The 20,420-nt window shown below is 39.1% G+C and overlaps 1 protein-coding gene across 1 annotated transcript in view; it reads right to left on the bottom strand.

The window, feature by feature from the left end:
• Window positions 1–5,128: 5,128 nt before the first annotated feature.
• The window catches only part of LOC141362435 (acetyl-coenzyme A synthetase, cytoplasmic-like), a 29,606-nt gene continuing 14,314 nt past the window's right edge, over window positions 5,129–20,420 (bottom strand). Inside the window, exons 8-18 of the mRNA XM_073864512.1 lie at window positions 17,998–18,135; window positions 17,682–17,852; window positions 17,395–17,528; window positions 11,629–11,761; window positions 11,307–11,363; window positions 11,144–11,224; window positions 10,949–11,057; window positions 8,727–8,795; window positions 7,425–7,601; window positions 6,554–6,628; window positions 5,129–6,018 (exon numbers count right to left, since the gene is read on the bottom strand). Coding sequence (XP_073720613.1) covers window positions 5,891–6,018; window positions 6,554–6,628; window positions 7,425–7,601; window positions 8,727–8,795; window positions 10,949–11,057; window positions 11,144–11,224; window positions 11,307–11,363; window positions 11,629–11,761; window positions 17,395–17,528; window positions 17,682–17,852; window positions 17,998–18,135 — 1,272 coding nt within the window. The 3' untranslated portion in view covers window positions 5,129–5,890. The remainder of the gene's footprint in view (window positions 6,019–6,553; window positions 6,629–7,424; window positions 7,602–8,726; window positions 8,796–10,948; window positions 11,058–11,143; window positions 11,225–11,306; window positions 11,364–11,628; window positions 11,762–17,394; window positions 17,529–17,681; window positions 17,853–17,997; window positions 18,136–20,420) is intronic.

Raw genomic sequence — 20,420 nt, 5'->3', positions numbered from 1 at the left:
CAGCACATGCATTTATGAAAGAGCTCCTTTTGAATCATTGAAGAGGAGTTTTTATCTGAGAGTGACATTCAAATGCAGCGTGTCTGCTCTTATCTATCTGTCATGTCTATTACTCATCAAACCGTTTTCACTTTACATTCTTGTGTACTTCATTTTTCTTCACACTTTATTGGATTCACACAAAGGCTGTAAGTTGATGTGAGATGCTGAGGCAGATGGCATAGACATTGATTTAGTTCTGAACTTTTGCACATGTTAAGATAAAGAGGCTTGTCGATATGACTGTTGTCATAGTAACTGCAGTTCGAGGTGATGTCATGATTTCCATATTCAATCTCATCCTGCCATTATACAGCTGCATGTGAACATGTGCTTCCTTATAACAAATGATTGATATAACAAATGCAAATATTATAGAAATCCATGTCATGTGGAAAACTGAATCACTCCAAAGCATCAAATATTTCTGTTAAATAATAATCTTCATCTGACTGTAAACAAACATTGTTACATCTGCAAGTATAAAGACACAAAGAGAGAGTTTATATAGACAATAATAATAATATCAATTAATATCAATTGATCAAATGATAATATCAATTTTTGCTACCAAAGGTAGTGATGCATTTAAATGTCATAGGTTTGATCCTCATGGAAAACACACTGATACAAAAAGCATAGACTGTATGTGACAAATAAACGTGCTTGAATGTAAATATACTATAAGAGGTCAAGAAGTTTATTTTCAGTGTTCCACTGTTGACCACAAGGGGGCGTAAATGTGTTTGAGAGAAAGTGTTTACTGTCATGGTGTACTGGATGTAAACTAGATTTGTTCTTGAAAGAAAATGTAAGTGATTTTTTCCCATGCAAAACAGTCAAATAGTCCAGCCTTAGTCCTCAGTGTTTAATTCTGCTGCTCATATGGCTTGAGTTTACCTGTCTGTAAAGCATACGATTTAAAGGTGCCACATAATGCATCATGCAAATTATATGTTAAATTGTTTTCTGATATCTACAGATATGTGGCTTTATTAAGTGCAAAACTATCCAGAGACAGTTTTACATGTCCATTTACAACCCTATGATATGCCCCCAGAATGAAATGGTCAATTATTACCTTATTTGAAAGGGTCATGAATAATAATGTTGAGCTCTGCTCTGATTGGCTGTTTCACAGAGCAGCTCCTTCAGTAGCTCTGTGTGTGTGTAAACAGACCTTATGTTTGAGCCTGTATCAGATGAAGATACCGATTTTAAGGAATAATCAATTGTTCAAAAACACTAGGGGTGTGGCCATTGTCGGCGTTAAAGCCATGCACACTCGGGGGAAAGCTGCCATCTTAACTTTCAAATACAACCGCTACAACCAAAAAGGATGCTCGCAATTGTGTTGAGCCGTTTCTCAATACCAAGTACGCCAAGTTCGGACTTGTGTCCTTAGTTCGGACTTGCAAGTTCAGACTCGGAAGAACGAACTTCTGACGCGAAATGCATTCTGGGAAACTTCGCTGTCATAAGTCCACACAAGTCTCCTCTGATGCATCCTCTGTAAAATGGGCGGATCAAGAACACATCCGGGGATTTTATGTGAACTTGGGCTTGATGCGAACTTTGAATTGGAACAGTACTTGGGCCGCGACTGATGACGTTTCACAAGTCCACAAGAACGCAAGTACAGACAAGAACGCATATTGAGAAACGGCTCTGGGGTGGGGCCATGCTCATCAAGCCACCGTTTTAGCCCCGCCCAAATAATCCTGAACACACAAATGTGGATAAACTGTTTAAAGGCGGGGTGCATGATCTCTAAAAGCCAATGTTGATATTCGAAATCACCTAAACAAACACGCCCCTACTCCAATAGAATCTGGATCTTCTTTTGATAGACCCGCCCCACACATACGCAACCCAGGCAACGATGTAAATTAGTAGACACGCCCCATACTGCTGATTGACTACAAGTGTGTTTTGGTACTCAGCCCAACTCTCTTTTCCAAAGTGTTTTTATAAATCATGCACCCCACTTTTAATGGTGTAAAGCCGCCTTTTCTTTGTACATGACTGTCGGAGCACTAGTGGCAGTCGTAATGGAGTTTCAGTTTAACATCGTAACATGGAAGAGAAGCTCATTCCAGCTCAAAAGCCTTCCACAAATGGTCATCACCATATGCAGCCCCTTTGCGACTCTCCATAGGGAATTAATGACTTCTGGTTTATCGGCCATCGTTTGTCATGTAGTGGAAAGGGGGCTTAACTCCACAATTCAGTACTACATGGTCCAGTCTTTCTAACATTTACAATGTTTAAATAAATTCTCTGAAATTACTTTGCTTTTCAGAAACTTAAAGTGGTCATATTTTGAAAATATGTCAAATAAGTCTTTGGTGTCCCCAGAGTGTGTGTGTGAAGTTTAAGCTCAAATACCCAAAGATAATTTATTACAGCATGTTAAAATTGTCACTTTGTAGGTGTGAGCAAAAATGTGCCGTTTTTGGGTGCTGATGAAATGCAAACACTGATCACCATAATGGTGGTTTGTTGAAATTGAAACTCAATTGTGCTGTCAATAATTTTTTTCTCTCTCACTTTCTCTCTGCACTAAATGGCAGTTCTGTGGTTGGATAGTGCAGATTAAGGGGCGGTATTATTGTAATTTGACTTGCTACCTACGTCAAAAAACAGGCAAAATCTTTTTACATGCTTGCACAGAATGGTTTACCCAAACTAAGTTACTGTGTCAAGATCCTGCCAAAGAGTCTTGTTTTATATCTAAGTCCTGTCATGATGTCAGGGTTCTGGCAGTCCAATGTTCTTTGTGGAGGCTCATGTGCCTTCGGTGTCTCATCTCTTGTTCCCGCCCCCCTCGTTCTCCTGCCTACTATTAACTCTTTCCCCGCCAGCATTTTTAAAAAAAGTTGCCAGCCAGCGGCAGCATTTTTCATGATTTTCATAGAAGTTTAATGCCTTCCAGAAAATGTTCTTCTTTATAACAGTATATCAAATTAAAGAACAGACCCTCTGCTTTCAAAAAAAAAAAAAGTTTTATCCTACCTTCTTTAGTTTTCTTTTAATCACCTCTCAAATATGGGTAGGTTTCTTCAAAAACACCCAATTTTGAGCAAAAAGCTGAGATAATTCCAATTTTTGTGACGGACTTTTGTTAGATATCAGATGCAGAGCGATCTTTAAAACATACACAGAGTTCTTTCTCTTTCACGTGAGGCGCTACTTCCGGGTTGTATAAGTTGCGGAAGTGCGCCTGGTGGATAATAGCGGTATTGCGGAAAGCGGAAATTCTTGCGAAACACTTGCAAAAGCGTTTTCTCTTAATTGACGAGTTATCTCGTCAATGGCGGCGAAAGAGTTAATTATCAGTTTACTCCCATCACCTGTTCCCTCTCGTTACCTTGTTTAGTTTTTCTTAGGCTATGTTTACACGTACATGGTTATTTTGAAAAACGGAGACATTTACCTTCGTTTGCGCCCTTCGTTTACACGTTAACGTAGATTTCGTCTCTAAAACCTAAAAACTCCGGCCAAAGTGGATATTTTGAAAACCTTTGTTTGCACGCTTGCATGTAAACTGAGACAAACGGATGTTTAGGCGGCCAGAGTCACAGAGTATGCACCAGAGCTAGCACCTACGTCAAAAGTGCGACCTATGTTTACATGTGACTGCTTCTCTGAACGCTTCCATGATCACATTTATGTTCGTGCAAGCTTGTTTCATGTGTTTGTTTTTGCAAACAAGGAGCAGAGACGAGTGCTTGGAGGTCAGCAATTTTACGTATGTTCGACTTCATGCGGCGCTGCAAGAACCGACAGACGGATGATGTCAACATACTGCGACAGCGAGTTGAGAAATCCCACGTACTTTGCTCTCGCGGTACTTTGAAGTCATCTAACACCTACTGCAACAACTCCTCCCTCCAACACAAAGAACCGGTCCGCGTCACCACCAGGGCTTCCGGTGATTGGCTTACGTGGGCTTGAGCTTTTCTCGATGGCAAATATGCACGGGTACGTATAAATTAACACTTTTCTGAAAACTGACATGTGTGCACAATATTATTTTTGAAACCGGAGCGGTTGAAATGTCAGTTTATGAAAATAACCGCCCACGTGTAAACGTAGCCTTATTTAATGTCATTGTTTTCTTAGCCCTGTGCAAGATCATTTTGTGTTTTAGTGTGAATGTTAAGTATCTAGTCTAGTCTAATCCAGACCAGACCAGTCCAGTCCAGTCTTTAGTGTCAGTTGTGTTGTTTAATGTCGTTGCCCCCATGTAGGCTTTTGTTTTGTATTGTCATAAATAAAGTGTTTTCTGTTGTACTCCGACATTGTCTGTGCATGGGTTTACCTGCAATTCCTGACATACTGGGTTGATCTTTTTCACATTTTCTAGGTTGACAGAAGCACTGAGAACCCAGTTATAGCACTTAATCGTGGAAACAATTGAAAGCATGCGCCGGCCGCAGGCATAAAAGTTTTTGTGTGTATCCTCCCTTAATATAGCGCATGCTCACTTACGGTTTTGCTATGACCCGGTTTGTTTTTATTGCTTGGATTAATGATGAATGATATCGTTGTTTAAACTCTTAAAATACTGTCAGAGAGTCACGTTAGCAAGTGGCTAACGTATGCTGCACTTACGGTTTTGTTATGACCCGGTTAGCTTACATAAATGCATAAATGAGTGTAAAATGTTAGTTTCTATCGTCGTTTTTATTGCTTGGATTAATGATGAATGATGTATATTGATGTCGATAATGTCTTCTCGGTAAATCATGTTAGCACTAGGTCAATCCATGTTGCACTATTGTTGGTCTGTGCCACTGATCTGTGGTCTGTGCAGAGACTCTGTCAGTTGACCAATCAGAGCAGAGCAGGCTACTGAAAGGTGGGGTTTAGGCAGTCTGAGTCGTTGAACGGCGAAATTTTAAATGTATATTTTGAGAAAATTACAGTGTTTTTTGACCTTGCATGCATTTAAACCTGTTGTCTCAGACTTATAAACCGTGAAAGGACGCTTAAAATTAGCATCTTACTGGCTCTTTAAGCATTTTTTCTGTTAATAGCACCACGTTTCTAGAGTTTTACACATTCATTCATATGAATCGAGGGGTTTTGAAATGAGCAAAAGATTTATTGGAGATCTGCACAAAATGATCATTTCTAGTAACATATTTCACCATAATAGGCTTCTTTTAATAAGCAATGTAAATAATAAACTGTATCAGATACTGTACTGTATGTGTTTTTTCAAACACTTGTTAATACCCGTAAACTGAACAATCAATCAGTTTTTGTTATTTATAAACTCTTCTGAAAGTGCAGTCAAAGTTAATAATGTCCAACATAATGGAAATCAAGGCATCCTTCATACAGGAAAATATATAAAACACAAATCAAAAAAATAAAACATTTACATAATCTATCTCTTGAAACAATCAACAAAATATGATTGTATTGTAATAAAGTTTAGTGTGCTAGAGGCAAACGTGAGGCGATGTTTTGTTTGATAATTTTGCATTAACACCTTTTCATCTTTATTATGAACTCTAAAAAAAAATTGTGCTAAATTACTAAAAAGCTTGGAATCATAGGGGAACCTTTTTTAGTATTATATAGCACCTCTGTAGAACCATATACATTACACAACATATGGTTTCAATGTAGCACTATATGATTTTACATAGGTGAGGTTTAGTACTAAAAATGGTTCCCTATATGATTATGAGCCAGTGAAGCACTTTTAGCACCATTTTTTCACAAGTTTTACAATCTGATCTAGCAGTACCTGAGCTCACTTTAAGCCCAAACCCAAAGTCTTTAAGCTCAGGTGAGCTCACACATGTGAACGATTCATTGTGATATCAGATTGTCTTCACGCAGCCGCCTCGCACCTTTGACTAAACAGCACATCCACCACTTTAGGGTCAGCCAGGGTCGAGAGGTCACCCAGGTCTTTATCATTGCGAGCGATCTGCCTCAGGACTCGTCGCATGATCTTACCTGAAAAACAGGTGAATGACTTACATTTACATTTAGTCATGCCCAAATGACTACATTGAGCACCATAATTCAGAGAAATCTGACAACATTTAATGAGATTTACACTTAAAGAAGAGGAAAAAACAGAAAAGATTTTTTAGGGATTTTTTTATATTCCACTGACAACAATAAATAGTTTGCATTTTAAGTTTTCAAGTAAATACATTTTGGGGTGGTTTCCCGTACAGCGTTTAGATTAATTAATCCAGGACTAGGCCTTAGTTATATTAGGACAGTTTTGACAAACAAATCTTACAAAAATAATACTTTTGACAAAACAATGGCAGATATGTTAAGATATGGTGTTTTTAAACTATGGCACATCAAACATTCATTTTAATCTGGGATTAGGATAAACCCTGTCTGGGATACTGCCCCATATGTTTAAAAAAAAAAAAGATCTAGAAATAAACAAGATCTTTAGTACATGATCTTCTTATTTATTCTCCTATCAGTTAAAAAAAATAGAAAATGTATAAAAGCTTGCTTGTATTACCCGAGCGAGTTTTGGGCAGGCCAGGTGCATTCTGGATGAAATCTGGGGTGGCTATTGGTCCAATCTTTTCCCTTACTGATAAAAAACAATATACACAAAGGAGATGATCTTAATTTCACAAACGTACATGTGTCAGTGACAAAAACACATTTGGCAAGATGAGAAACTCAAAATCTTAAAAAAAAAAAACTTGTTTTAAAAGCACGCATCATGTTTATTTAAAGGCACGTGTATTTATGTTGATGTTATGCAATAAAACACCATTTTTATGAACGTTAAGACTGAATGGACCTGAAAATGTCAAATGGTGTAACCGCCAATTGCGCCAAAGAATGAGAAATATTAAATATTTTATCCACCTTGATGGCATTTAAGCATAATCATCAAAAACAAAAAATATTTTAAAATATCATTTTATTTATTATTTTTAAATGTAAATTTTAATGCGTTTTTGTAATATTTACCCTGACATATGCTGAAAACAGCTCTGTTTTCTAAATAATCTTGATGTAAAAATGTATGTAAAAAAATCATATTACATTAAACTAGATGCTTATATTTTATTCCACATTTTTTATGAATATATTTACATTTTTATTTAAAAAAAACAACAACTAGTTACACCAATTGACACAGACCAGTTACACCACATTGACATTTTTGCAATATCCCCCAAATATTCTTTAAAAATGAAATAAAACCAGAAAATTTAGACTTGGTACACAAAAAAGAGAAAGTATGCAAGAAATCTGCAAATTTATTTTGAAATTGTAACCCTTTTACATTTAATTAAACCATGCAGACACAAAATAATTAATGTCACTACCCACATATGTAGCTCAGTAAATTATTTGTGATTATGAGTTTTTACCTTTCCTCTTCAGTTCCTCCATTAGTGTGCGGTTAAACTCGATGTGGTCTTTCAGCGTGACGAAACAGTACAGACACTCTCCCTTTACCGCATGAGGACGACTGACCACTGCGGCTTCAGCGACTGACGGATGCTCAGTAAGGGCGGCCTCCACCTCTGATGTACTCAACAGATGACCTTAAAGAAAAGAGACGATCAGACATCTGCACATGCGTGTCAGTATAATGATGACTGTCACTAGCTAAACTTTGGGATCCATGTACAATCCAGTCTTGAATCTTAGAATCTAATGATGAGATTAGAAGCATCATAGTTTGATTGCACATTGATTTCAATCTTTGACATGACCTTTTATCTTTGTATATGTATATATATATATGTATGTATATATGTATGTATATGTATGTATAGTATATATATGTATATATACGAGATAAATCCATTTTTTACATTTTTGTCAAAACATGTTTATTATTATGTTATCATGTTATGATTTTGTTTTATGGTGCTACTTAGCTGTATTTTTTAAGTTATGAAGGTTTAAATCAAAACAAATCAACTGCGGTTTAATTGAAATTAATTGGAATGCACAACGAAAACACAAGATTTCTGAACAATTAAAAAATGGTGGTTATCTCATTTTTCAATGAAACTCTTCACATATATGCATATATACATACATTATATATAAACATACATATATATATTTATAAAACGGTTAGTTCCAATCCTTGATTCTGATTGGTCAATAGGTGTGCTTTATTCACGATAAAACACTGCTATGACCGCTTCACCCAACGGTTCTATTTAATATCACTGCGCCCTTAGCAACACCCTTAGCAACACATAAACATGTAATGAGACAAAGTTTGAGAACAGTTTGTTGTTTTTATTTGAGCTTTCATGTTGTTGTTCGCAGTCAGGGACTATTTTTTCTAGCGGAAGGAATGATTTTATTGATTTAAGTTCATGAAAGTTGCACTAATATTTTTTTACTTTAATATTGTGTGGTAACCGTTTTATAAAAGCAATAAGGTACTCGAGGCAAGTGCTGTATCGTGAATAAGTAACGGCTGAAGGGGTATGTAAGCAATATATATAATGTATATATACATACATATACACATACACACATATACGTATATGCATATATACATATGTGTGTATATGTATATGTAAATGTATATGTATATATGTATGGATGTTTATATGTATATATGTATATGCAGTATGAATGCCATTTATAGCTATATATATATCCATAACCGCTGGGTGTGCTGTATTGAAATCTTAGGGCCTCACCAGAGACATTCAGCATGTCATCGATTCTTCCAGTAATCCAGTAATATCCGTCTTTATCCCGCCGGCAGCCTGAGGACACAAGGACACAATCTCTCAGCACACTGCAATACGATACAGCGATGGGTCAGTCTAAATATAGTAACTGGTTTAGTTTAGTGACACAGCTTTAAACAACCACGTGGTGACCCGTACGGGATTTCACACATGTTACACGAATTTACTGTACATCATAATACCCATGTTATACTTTCATTAGAAATGTTACCTTTATGCATTCGGCAGATGCGTTTTTCAAAGGACCTTTTTAAAACCTTTATTTTTCAAACACTTATTCAGGGTAGGGTGTAGCTCAATTGGTAGAGGATTGCATTAGAGGCGGAAAACTTTTTGCACATCCGAATAATATTTTTAAATGTAAAAGTGCGCTCAAATAAAGAGTGATACTGTTGCAACGCACAGTCGCACATGTGGTTCAATGTGCTCTTTTTTTCCCATGCACGTTAGCACAACGCGATTTTAAAAAAAAACTTTTTAAAATGCCGCGTCGGAAAGTGCATTGGAGAGAAGCATAAAAACGGCATGGTCGCGTTTTTTCTTGCGGTTTTAGGCGCGAAATGTGAACCGCCCCTTAGGAATGCAAAGCTCATAGGTTTGATTCCCAGAAAACACAAATACAATGATAAATATATAAAACTGATAAAAATATAAAACTTGAATGCACTTAAATTCGCTTTGGATTAAAGCCAGATGAATAAAATAAAATAAAATAAAATAAAATAAAATAAAATAAAATAAAATAAAATAAAATAAAATAAAATAAAATAAAATAAAATAAAATAAAATAAAATAAAATAAAATAAAATAAAATAAAATAAAAATCTGAACCTTAAGGTGCAGTGTGTAACTTTTAGAAGGATCTAATGACAGAAATGCAATATAGTATACATAACTATATTACCAGTGGTGTATAAAGACCTTACATAACGAACTGTTATGTGTTTATTACCTTAGAATGAACTGTTTATATCTACGTCCCCTTACATGGAAGTCACCATTTTGGGCCGCCATGTTTCTACAGTAGCCCTAAATGGACAAACTGCTCTACAGAGGGCATTTTGACCCTACGGTATTTTTTTTTGGATATGTTTGTCCTGTGGTGAATACCGTAGCTTCCCTATGCGTTTTGGTAGACGGTGAACTAAGCCGTTGGTTGCAATTCACAATCTCACTGCTAGGTGCCGCTAAAATCTACACACTGCACCTTTAAAGCAACACTAAAGAGTTTTTGCTCTTTGCTCCCTCTACAGGTTGGAAGCGGAATTGTTCATTACCACTGTCGTAAATAATTTAGCCTACTGCAGCAAAGCTGGCTCTGATTGGATTGTAGGTCTGTCGTAAAGCAAGTTTTTGTAGTTTTCACTCGAACTACAGGACCGCGACCCGACGGTTGGAAACTTCTTTAGTGCGGTTTTGGCCGATAGAGGGCTGCAAAGCGAATGTGAAAGTGCTGTTCACCCTGTTTCAAGTGGATGAACAACTGAAACTTTTTTGGCAATGTTATTTGAAGGTAAAAAACTCTTTGGTGTTGCTTTAAGTTTATCAGCTGTTTGTGTCAACATTGCTGTGGTCTGCTAAGATCTGTGCACAGTATTGACAGTCCATAAGGATTTAGTTCAAAAGGTTCATTACAGGTGCAATGTGGGACTTTTAGCGACATGTAGCAGTAAAACTGTGCAAAAAAAATAATTTTTTAAACGCATAAAGAAACTACGATACCCACCACATGACAAACACGTCATCGTCTGAGACAACGTAGTGAGGAAACACGCTATATAGAGCAGTTTGACCATTTAGGGCTACCGTAGAAACATGTAAGGGGACCCGCAGTGTATGTAGATAAAAACGGCTCATTTTAAGGTAATTAAAACATAACAGTTCATCATGTCATGTCTTTATACACCACTGATAATATAGTTAAGAATAATATAATGCATTTCTGTCAAAATATCCTTCTAAAAGTTACAAAATGCACCTTGAAGAGAAACATAATTTAGTATACAAAAATTTGTTAGGAAAAATCCAATTAAAAATTTTAAAACAACAACTGATAGTGTAAAAAATAGCACTAAAGTAACTAATGTGTTGTAAATTTATATAAGACTTAATAATTTGACATTACTAGCCATTTACAAATTTACAAATGTCACATGCTGCAGGATTACCGTCTCCTGTCACATAGAATCCTGGGAATTTTCGGAAGTAGGTGTTTTCGAAGCGTTCCTGATTCCCATACACACCCCTCATGATTCCCGGCCAGGGCTTTCGGAAAACCTGAAACCGAAACATCAAATTAACATTTACATTTGCGCATAGTTGTGCAGTTTCACAAATAAAAAAAACTAAGATATAAATCTCACCAAATAGCCCTCAGCCTCCCCCTCTAATTCTTCTCCGTGCTCATTTAAAATAGCGGGCTGAACTCCAAAAAATGGGAACGTCTGCAAGGTAAAAAAAGGAAAAAATGTAGTCCGACCCATCATTTGACTATTTTTATACAGTAGATGATTTAAGGGGACTCACGGCAGATCCTGGCTTCAGAGGTGTAGCTGCTGGCAAAGGGGTCAAAACATGGCCGCCCTGCCGACACAAAACCCAATTAATCTCATGGTTGAATAGTAAACTAGTTTTATGAAACCTATAATTTAGGTCTGAAACTTGAGCATTTGTTAAACACCGGCCTTAAGTGGCTTGCTGCTTTATTAAACTTGGTTAAACCAGACCTCTGCTGGTCTGTACAGGGGATTACTCGCACTCTGTACAGTTGCCAATGTACATGTAGTTGGTCAGGTTTTGTGGTAATGTAGTGTCAGTGAACTTTAATGTAAAGCTTTAAATGTTTTACCGTCTCTGTTTGCCAAAAGGTGTCGATAACCGGACAACGCTTCTGGCCCACAACATCATAATACCAAAGCCAAGCCTCCGGGTTTATAGGTTCACCAACTGTACCCAACACACGCAAACTGGACAGATCATACCTGAGAGAGATGGAGAGATCCAAGATTACATGATTTACATGTGTGCATGTGGCAGAAGCTTTTATCCCAAACATATATTTTTATAAGTATGCAAGTTCCCGGGAAAACAATTGGGTTGCTAGGACAGCGCTCTACCAGTTGAGCTACAGGAACACAGTTTTTCCTTAAAATAATATGGGAATTTCACTGTTTATTCACTGTCTTTGCATGGAATAATGAATCCACTTGTGGAAGACAAGAGTTTTTTTCTGCCACCAAATCATTTTTGTCCAATAGATGGCGCTTTTAACATTCAAACATCTCTCTAGTGTAAGTACTGACTGTGATTGATAAATGTGAATTCAGCATGTGTCTGTATGGTTATTACGTGTTGTGTGCGTGTTTGTTGCAGGTGTGGTTGTGTTGATTTCTTGTAGGGCGTCTGTTGTTGTGCATCTGTGTGTGTTTTTGTGTCTGGTTGTGTATGTGCACGTTTGGCTGTGTGTGTTTATGTTTGTGTGTGTTGTGTGCGGTGTTGTTGTGTTTGACTGTTGTTGTATGCCGGTTTGTTTGTTATGTGTCTGTTGTTGTGTGTCTGTCTCCGTTGGTTGAGTGCGGGTGTGGTTGTATGTGTTTGTTATTGTGTGCCCAGGAATTGTGTGTGTGTGTATTGTGTGCGGGTGTTGTTGTATTTGACTGTTGTTGTGCCCTACTAAAAAAATCCAGCTAAAACCAGCATAAGCTGGTAGCTGGTTTTAGCTGGTTGTAGCTGGATTAAGGTGGTTTATGCTGGTCCTCCCAGCCTGACAAAGCTGGTCATGCTGGTGGGCCAGCTGGTATTCCAGCTAGACCAGCTTAAAATGTGACCAAAACACAGCTAGACCAGCTTGCTACACCAGCAAAACTAGCTTCCTACACCAGCAAAACCAGCTAAAACCAAGCTGGGGACCAGCTAAAACCAGCTCACCAGCTTATGCTGGTCTTAGCTGGATTTTTCAGTAGGGTGTGCAGTTTTGGTTATGTGTTTGTCTGTATTTGTTGTATGCGGTGTGGTTGTATGTGTTTGTTATCGTGTCCAGGAGTTGTTGTGTGAGTGTGTTGTTGTGTGTCTGTCTCCGTTGATTGTGTGCAGGTGTTGTTGTATGTGTTTGTTATTGTGTGCAGGAGTTGTGTGTGTATGTGTATGTTTGTTGTCTGCCATATTTTATGTATGTTGTTGTGTGCAGGTTTGGTTATGTGTTTGCCTGTATATGTTGTATGCGGGTGTGGTTGTATGTGTTTGTTATTGTGTGCAGGAGTTGTTGGTGTGTGTGTGTGTGTGTGTGTGTGTGTGTGTGTGTGTTTGTTTGTTTGTTGTGTGTGGTGTTGTTGTCTTTAACTGTTGTTGTGTGCAGGTTTGGTTATGTGTTTGTCTGTATATGTTGTATGCGGGTGTGGTTGTATGTGTTTGTTTATTTGTGCAGGAGTTGTTGTGTGTTGTTGTTGTGTTTGAATGTTGTTGTATGCCGGGTTGGTTGTTATGTGTCTGTTGTTGTGTGTCTGTCTCCGTTGGTTGTGTGCAGGGGTGGTTGTATCCCTGCAAGTAATCCTACGATGGCCCTTTATGGGCCCACTTAGGGCTAGTCTCAACATCTGTCTGAAACCTAAAATTGCATTTCACATCTTACTTGTAGAGTCATTTTCTTAACTTATGTTAAGATGTTGGCTGTTTCATTTAAAGTCACCATTATTGTGATCAGTGGTTGTTTTAGTTGGACTTTGACTCTTGACCGTTGGCTTGTAAGTGTTTTCTGGCTGCTATATCTAAGTGTGTTTAAAACACATGTTATAGCAAAGAAAAGGCAATTGTAATTGAATATTGATGGTTGATACATAAACATTGTCAAACATGTAAGGGATAATGTAGAGGCAGCCGGTAGTTATTGGGAAATAAGCCCCGACAGTGTGATCAGGAACCGACGCGAAGCGGAGGGTCTTGTATCACACTGAAGGGGCTTATTTTCCCGATAACTACCGGCTGCCTCTACATTATCCCGCTTATTACACGGCTACTTGTCACATAAGAAAAAAAACTGGACATGAATATGAATTTGAAACATTTTATTGGCATATTTGTTTTAAATTAACATTTTCATCCTTCCGCGAAACTTTGCACAGATGCATGAAATGATCGTAATACCTTATTAAGATCCTCTGCTTCATACTTGTCTGTCTCCATTTTTTTCTCTTTTAGCCAGTCTTTGAGAAGTTTTAATGCCCATTCTGTATTTTTTGTGTGTTGGCTTCGTAGCTGTCATGCTCTATTTTGTCAAGTTCAGTCTCAGTAAGCTCTCTGTGTCTTGTTGTTGTTCGTTCATCTATCCACTGTTTAAATGTTTTGTTTTTTCCGTACATGTTAAAATTAATGTCAAAATTTTCCATTCTTAATTGTGGTTGTCCAGTGTTTGTCAAAAGATGGCGCCAAACAGTAATCTTTATTGGTCTTTATTGGCGCGGAACGATTTTAATCGTACAAGTAGTAGCGGCTATGCGTTATTACTTTGGAGCGGTTATTATTTGAAAAGAATGAACCTGCAAATGTCTCAACTGACCAATCAGAATCAAGCATTCCAGAGAGCCGTGTAATAAAATCATTTAATGAACAGATTTATTAATATAGTTTTCCCCCCTCATCAGAAGCATCCTTTTCCGTTAATAATGAAATACTACAGTGTAAGGTCCAGAACTCTCATAGCAGTTTATCATTCTGAAGGATTTTGATAGTGTGCACATAAACATTAACCACTGCACAATGTAGATGCACAGACATCAAGAATCAGAGTATGAATCTCAACAATGGTGACAAAGAAAATGGTAAAAAAAAGGTCATTATTTATTCATGACGCAGTGCATTCTGGGAGTCCTGGATGAGATTTGTAATTTGTTGATACCCAGCATGCATTGCAGCATGAAGCTTTTCACTTTATTGTCACCATCATTGTGATTCATACTCTGATTCTTGATATTTGTGTGTCTACATTATACAGCGGTTAATTTTGAGTGTCAGTGTTTTAAAATTCTTCAGAAAGACAAACTGCTATGATAGAGCTGGATCTCATACTATAGTATCACATTGTTAGAGAAAGATGCTTCTGATAAGTGTGCAAACAATAAATTAAAACATACGTTTTTATATGATGATGTTTAGACTTTATTTACTGACCTGACCACCACCAAACGATTGCACTCTGCCATAACAAACATGTCTTAAACACACAAAGTTATAGCAATCAAACGATTAAACAATGTAAGGCTGCGTTCACACGGTACCATAATACGGTTGTCAAACCCGTATTTGAGTCCTTAAGACGGTTCCGTTCATACGCAGTTCGGTTATTTACGGGTTTGACAACCGCATTCTATAACCGACTTCACACCCGTAACTTTACGGGTTTCACAACCGTATTTACAGAGAAACTGTGCCGTGTGAACGGAATCGCACTGGACAACCAGTTGTCTGTCACGTCATTCGTTGCTCTTGTGTTAAGATAACGTTACAGTGCATGAAAATGACTGCAAACTACGCACCAGAATTGCTCCATAAGATTAATGTGATATTATATTACCTTCATAGACGCCACAGAACATATTGCATTACGCATAAAATTGCGTGCAGCCAATTAAGTGAGATATATAAAGTTTAAACTTTAAAAGTGGACGATTCATATAATGTTAACTGTATAATAAAAGGGATATAAAAATTAGCTGTTTATTTACTCACCTTTTATCTTCAGTAGAGCAATAAAGAAGATATTTTGCAAAAAAACCATCTGTGATTCAAATAATGCAAGCAAAAGATGCGTCAGTTTGAGAGGTCAAAAAGCAGATATATCCAATACAAAAGTAATCTCCATGACTCCTGGTGACATTTTTTGCTGCTTGTGAAGCAAATCGGTCTTTTTTTGCAGGATATTAAACGTTATTTACAACATTATTAGCGTCCATACAGAACTGTTGCAACATATAAAGTGCGCTTTTTACACTCCCGCTCTTTAGGTGGCGCTAAGAGGCTGGTTTTGCCTGCGGTTGGTAAACCATACTCTCTGCGCCACCTACAGAGCGGGAGCGTAAGCGCACTTCCTATTTGGCTGCGTTAATGGTTTAAATAAAGTTCGATTTCTTGCAAAAACGGATCGATTTGCTTCATTATGATTTGCCTCATTATGCTTCACAAGTCATTATGATTACTTTTGTATTGGATATATCTGCTTTGGTAAAACGTGCAGTTGCTGAAACTGATTTTATGTTCATTCATTTTGGAAATTAAAACTTTAATAAGAAACCACCCTTGTTTATTTTTCTCTGCACAATGGTAAGCGTTACACCAGCCAGCTGTTTTTGTTAATTACATAAATAAAGTTTGCCCATTGCATAAATAATACTTTTTTTAATATATTCGCCCGTAACTATGGTTACAGGCGCCGCGTGTAACTAGAATACGGGTTTGAGGTCGGTTGCTCGTTCATACAGGCAGTGTTCTATTTGTGTCTTTAATTTGCTGTCTGAACAGGACACTTCCAGACTCACACCTGTAAGTAAATACGGTTGTCACTCCCGAAATTTTGTCATGTGAACGCACCCTAAGAGTCAAGAGTCAAGTTTAACTAAATCAAACACTGATCACAATATTGGTGACTTTAAATGAAACAAAATCTCAACCTAAAGTAAGAAAATGACTCTACAAGTAAGAGGTAAAATGCAATTTTAGATTTCAGACAGAGGTGTTGAGAAAGAGGATAACAGAGCTTTTAATTCTGCTTCATTTTTACTTTTTAACACTCTGTAAGATGGGACAATATATACATCCAGCAGTGTTCATTTAACTCTGGGGATTTTGCTGTATGAGGACTTCCTGGGGGCTAAGTGAGGGCTGCCCATGCAGGGCCAGCGCTAAGGGGCCAACGTTTCGCCAGTGAGCGAACCTGCGCGGGGCCCTTAGGCTATGCCCATACAGGGCCATCGTAGGCTTACTTGCAGGGATGTGTTTGTTATTGTGTGCAGGAGTTGTGTGTGGTGTTGTTGTATTTGACTGTTATTGTGTGCAGGTTTGGTTATGTGTTTGTCTGTATATGTTGTATGCGGGTGTGGTTGTATGTGTTTGTTACTGTGTGCAGGAGTTGTTGTGTGTGTGTTGTTTGTTTGTGTGTGTATTTGTTGTGTGTGTGTATTGTGCGCGGGTGTTGTTGTCTTTAACTTTTATTGTGTGCAGGTTTGGTTATGTGTTTGTCTCTATTTATTGTATGTGGGTACGGTTGTAAGTGTTTGTTATTGTATGCAGGAGTTGTTGTTGTGTGTGTCTTTGTTGTGTGCGGTGTTGTTGTATTTGACTGTTTTTGTGTGCAGGTTGGTTATGTGTTTGTTTGTATTGATTGCGCACGTGTGTGGCTGTATGTGTTTGTTATGTGCAGGAGTTGTTGTTGTTGTGTGTGTGTGTGTGTGTGTGTGTGTGTGTGTGTGTGTGTGTGTGTGTGTGTGCGCGTGCGTGCGTGCGTGCGTGCGTGCGTGTGCGTGTGTGTGTGCGTGCGCGTGTGTGCATGTGCGCGTGTGCATGTGTGCGCGCGCGCGTGTGTGTGTGTGTGTGTGTGTGTGTGTGTGTGTGTTGTGTTTGTGCTCACCGTTGTAGTGGTTCTCTGCCATATTTCATCAGCAGTCTGATAGCAGTGGGTGCTGTGTAGAATTTAGAGACTCCATATTTCTCAATGACCTCCCAGCATCTGCCCACATGAGGGTAAACTGGGACACCTTCAAACTACACACACACGCACACGCACACAAACACACACACACACATTCAGGCTAAATTACTAATAATCATAAAGATAACTAATAAAAAAAAACATTATTTAAATGCACTAAAACATGCAACAAATGCTTTTGCATATAAAGTGAGCACAGATCTTACGAGCACGCTTGTTGCTCCATTGGCTAATGGCCCGTACGTGATGTAGGAGTGGCCTGTGATCCATCCAATGTCTGCAGTGCACCAGTACACGTCGTCATGGTGATAATCAAACACATGCTTAAATGTCAGTGATGTATATAGCATGTAGCCAGCAACAGTATGAACAACCCCCTGTAGAGAGAAATGAATGAGTGGAAGAACCTCTTTAAATGAGTACTTGCATACAGCACAATATGTAAAGGCATATATCAACATACTTTGAATTTTCAAATGAATTTTCATTTTTGGGTGAACTATCCCTTTAAGGGTCACTTGCCTTGGGTTTTCCTGTAGAGCCGCTTGTATAAAGTATGAAAAGAGGATCTTCAGAGTCCATCCACTCTGGTTCACACTCATCTGACACCCCATCCAGAAGATCATCCCACCAAATATCACACTCAACGTCCCATGGGGTCTAAAGCACACACAGGTTTATTTCACTGCATTATTAAGGATATCTCATTCACTTCCTCCCATAACACCTGATAATGGTCTATCACATCCATTCATGTCTCAACACTGTTTTATGTCAACAACATGTCAGTACTGTTTTAATGCGTTTCTTTGCACATCATCACACTTTAATGTTATATTTTGCACATTATATTTTTCTATGCTATTACCTTCTGCAGCTAAATTATGTGTAGGGATGTTTACAATCATTCTCTTTTGTAATCAGAGCCATATTGCATTGGTTGGCGCTACTTTATTATTTATTTTATGCATACTGTAGTGTCTTGTACTGTCTTGCATTTGTCTCTTGTCTGGCACTGTTTGCACTAGATTGCACACATACACTTTATGTTGCTAGGCTAAAAATGTACTTTTTCTAGTCTTTTGCTATGTGTTGATTTATGTTGGTCAGTATTGCCATAGTCCTGGAGAAACGCTGTCTCGTTTCACAAGGGCTGTTTCTCAATTCCAACAACGCGAAGAACGGACTTGCATTCTTGTGAAGACTGGTCTTGCTAGGCGACCTCGGAAGAACGAACTCAGAAGGTTGCAAGAACACAAAGTGCACTTGTGAGAATTGAGATGTGTGCGATCTTCCTCTTGGTCACCTGACCTCCCCAGATTTCAGGGTGTAAGTCTGCACTCGATGCATCCTCGATATCAAGAACACATCCAGCTATTTTCATGCATCCTCTGTACTTGTGTTCTTGAGAATTGGAATTGAACTTCGGCCCTGTCCCAAATGGCACACTCCGGACTTGTGGTCCTCCTCAGAGTCCACACTTTGATGACATCATGTAGTGCAGACTTTAGGGCCCCTTGAGGCACTGTCCCAAATGGCACACTCTGGACTTGTGGTCCTCCTCATAGTCCACACTTTGATGACATCATGTAGTGCAGATTTTAGGGACCCTTGAGGCCCTGTCCGAAATGGCACACTCCGGACTTGTGGTCCTCCTTATAGTGCACACTTTGATGACATCATGTAGTGCAGATTTTAGGGCCCCTTGAGGCACTGTCCCAAATGGCACACTCCGGACTTGTGGTCCTCCTCATGGTCCACACTTTGATGACATCATGTAGTGCAGACTTTAGGGACCCTTGAGGCCCTGTCCCAAATGGCACACTCCGGACTTGTGGTCCTCCTCAGGGTCCACACTTTGATGACATCATGTAGTGCAGAATTTAGGGCCCCTTGAGGCCCTGTCCCAAATGGCACACTCCGGACTTGTGGTCCTCCTCAGGGTCCACACTTTGATGACATAATGTAGTGCAGACTTTAGGGACCCTTGAGGCCCTGTCCCAAATGGCACACTCCGGACTTGTGGTCCTCCTCAGGGTCCACACTTTGATGACATCATGTAGTGCAGACTTTAGGGCCCCTTGAGGCCCTGTCCCAAATGGCACACTCCGGACTTGTGGTCCTCCTCAGAGTCCACACTGTGATGACATCATGTAGTGCAGATTTTAGGGCCCCTTGAGGCCCTGTCCCAAATGGCACACTCCGGACTTGTGGTCCTCCTCAGAGTCCACACTGTGATGACATCATGTAGTGCAGATTTTAGGGCCCCTTGAGGCCCTGTCCCAAATGGCACATTCCGGACTTGTGGTCCTCCTCAGAGTCCACACTGTGATGACATCATGTAGTGCAGACTTTAGGGCCCCTTGAGGCCCTGTCCCAAATGGCACACTCTGGACTTGTGGTCCTCCTCAGAGTCCACACTTTGATGACATCATGTGGTGCAGACTTTAGGGCCCCTTGAGGCCCTGTCCCAAATGGCACACTCTGGACTTGTGGTCCTCCTCAGAGTCCACACTGTGATGACATCATGTAGTGCAGACTTTAGGGCCCCTTGAGGCCCTGTCCCAAATGGCACACTCTGGACTTGTCGTCCTCCTCATAGTCCACACTTTGATGACATCATGTAGTGCAGATTTTAGGGACCCTTGAGGCCCTGTCCGAAATGGCACACTCCGGACTTGTGGTCCTCCTCAGAGTTCACACTTTGATGACCTTATGCAGTGCAGACTTTAGGGCCCCTTGAGGCCCTGTCCCAAATGGCACACGCCGGACTTGTGGTCCTCCTCATAGTCCACACTTTGATGACATCATGTAATGCAGACTTTAGGGACCCTTGAGGCCCTGTCCCAAATGGCACACTCCGGACTTGTGGTCCTCCTCAGAGTCCACACTGTGATGACATCATGTAGTGCAGACTTTAGGGACCCTTGAGGCCCTGTTCCAAA

This window comes from Misgurnus anguillicaudatus, unplaced genomic scaffold, assembly GCF_027580225.2.
Source record: "Misgurnus anguillicaudatus unplaced genomic scaffold, ASM2758022v2 HiC_scaffold_26, whole genome shotgun sequence".
In the NCBI taxonomy this organism is placed as follows: domain Eukaryota; kingdom Metazoa; phylum Chordata; class Actinopteri; order Cypriniformes; family Cobitidae; genus Misgurnus; species Misgurnus anguillicaudatus.
This window is presented reverse-complemented; position numbering and strand designations above follow the sequence as displayed.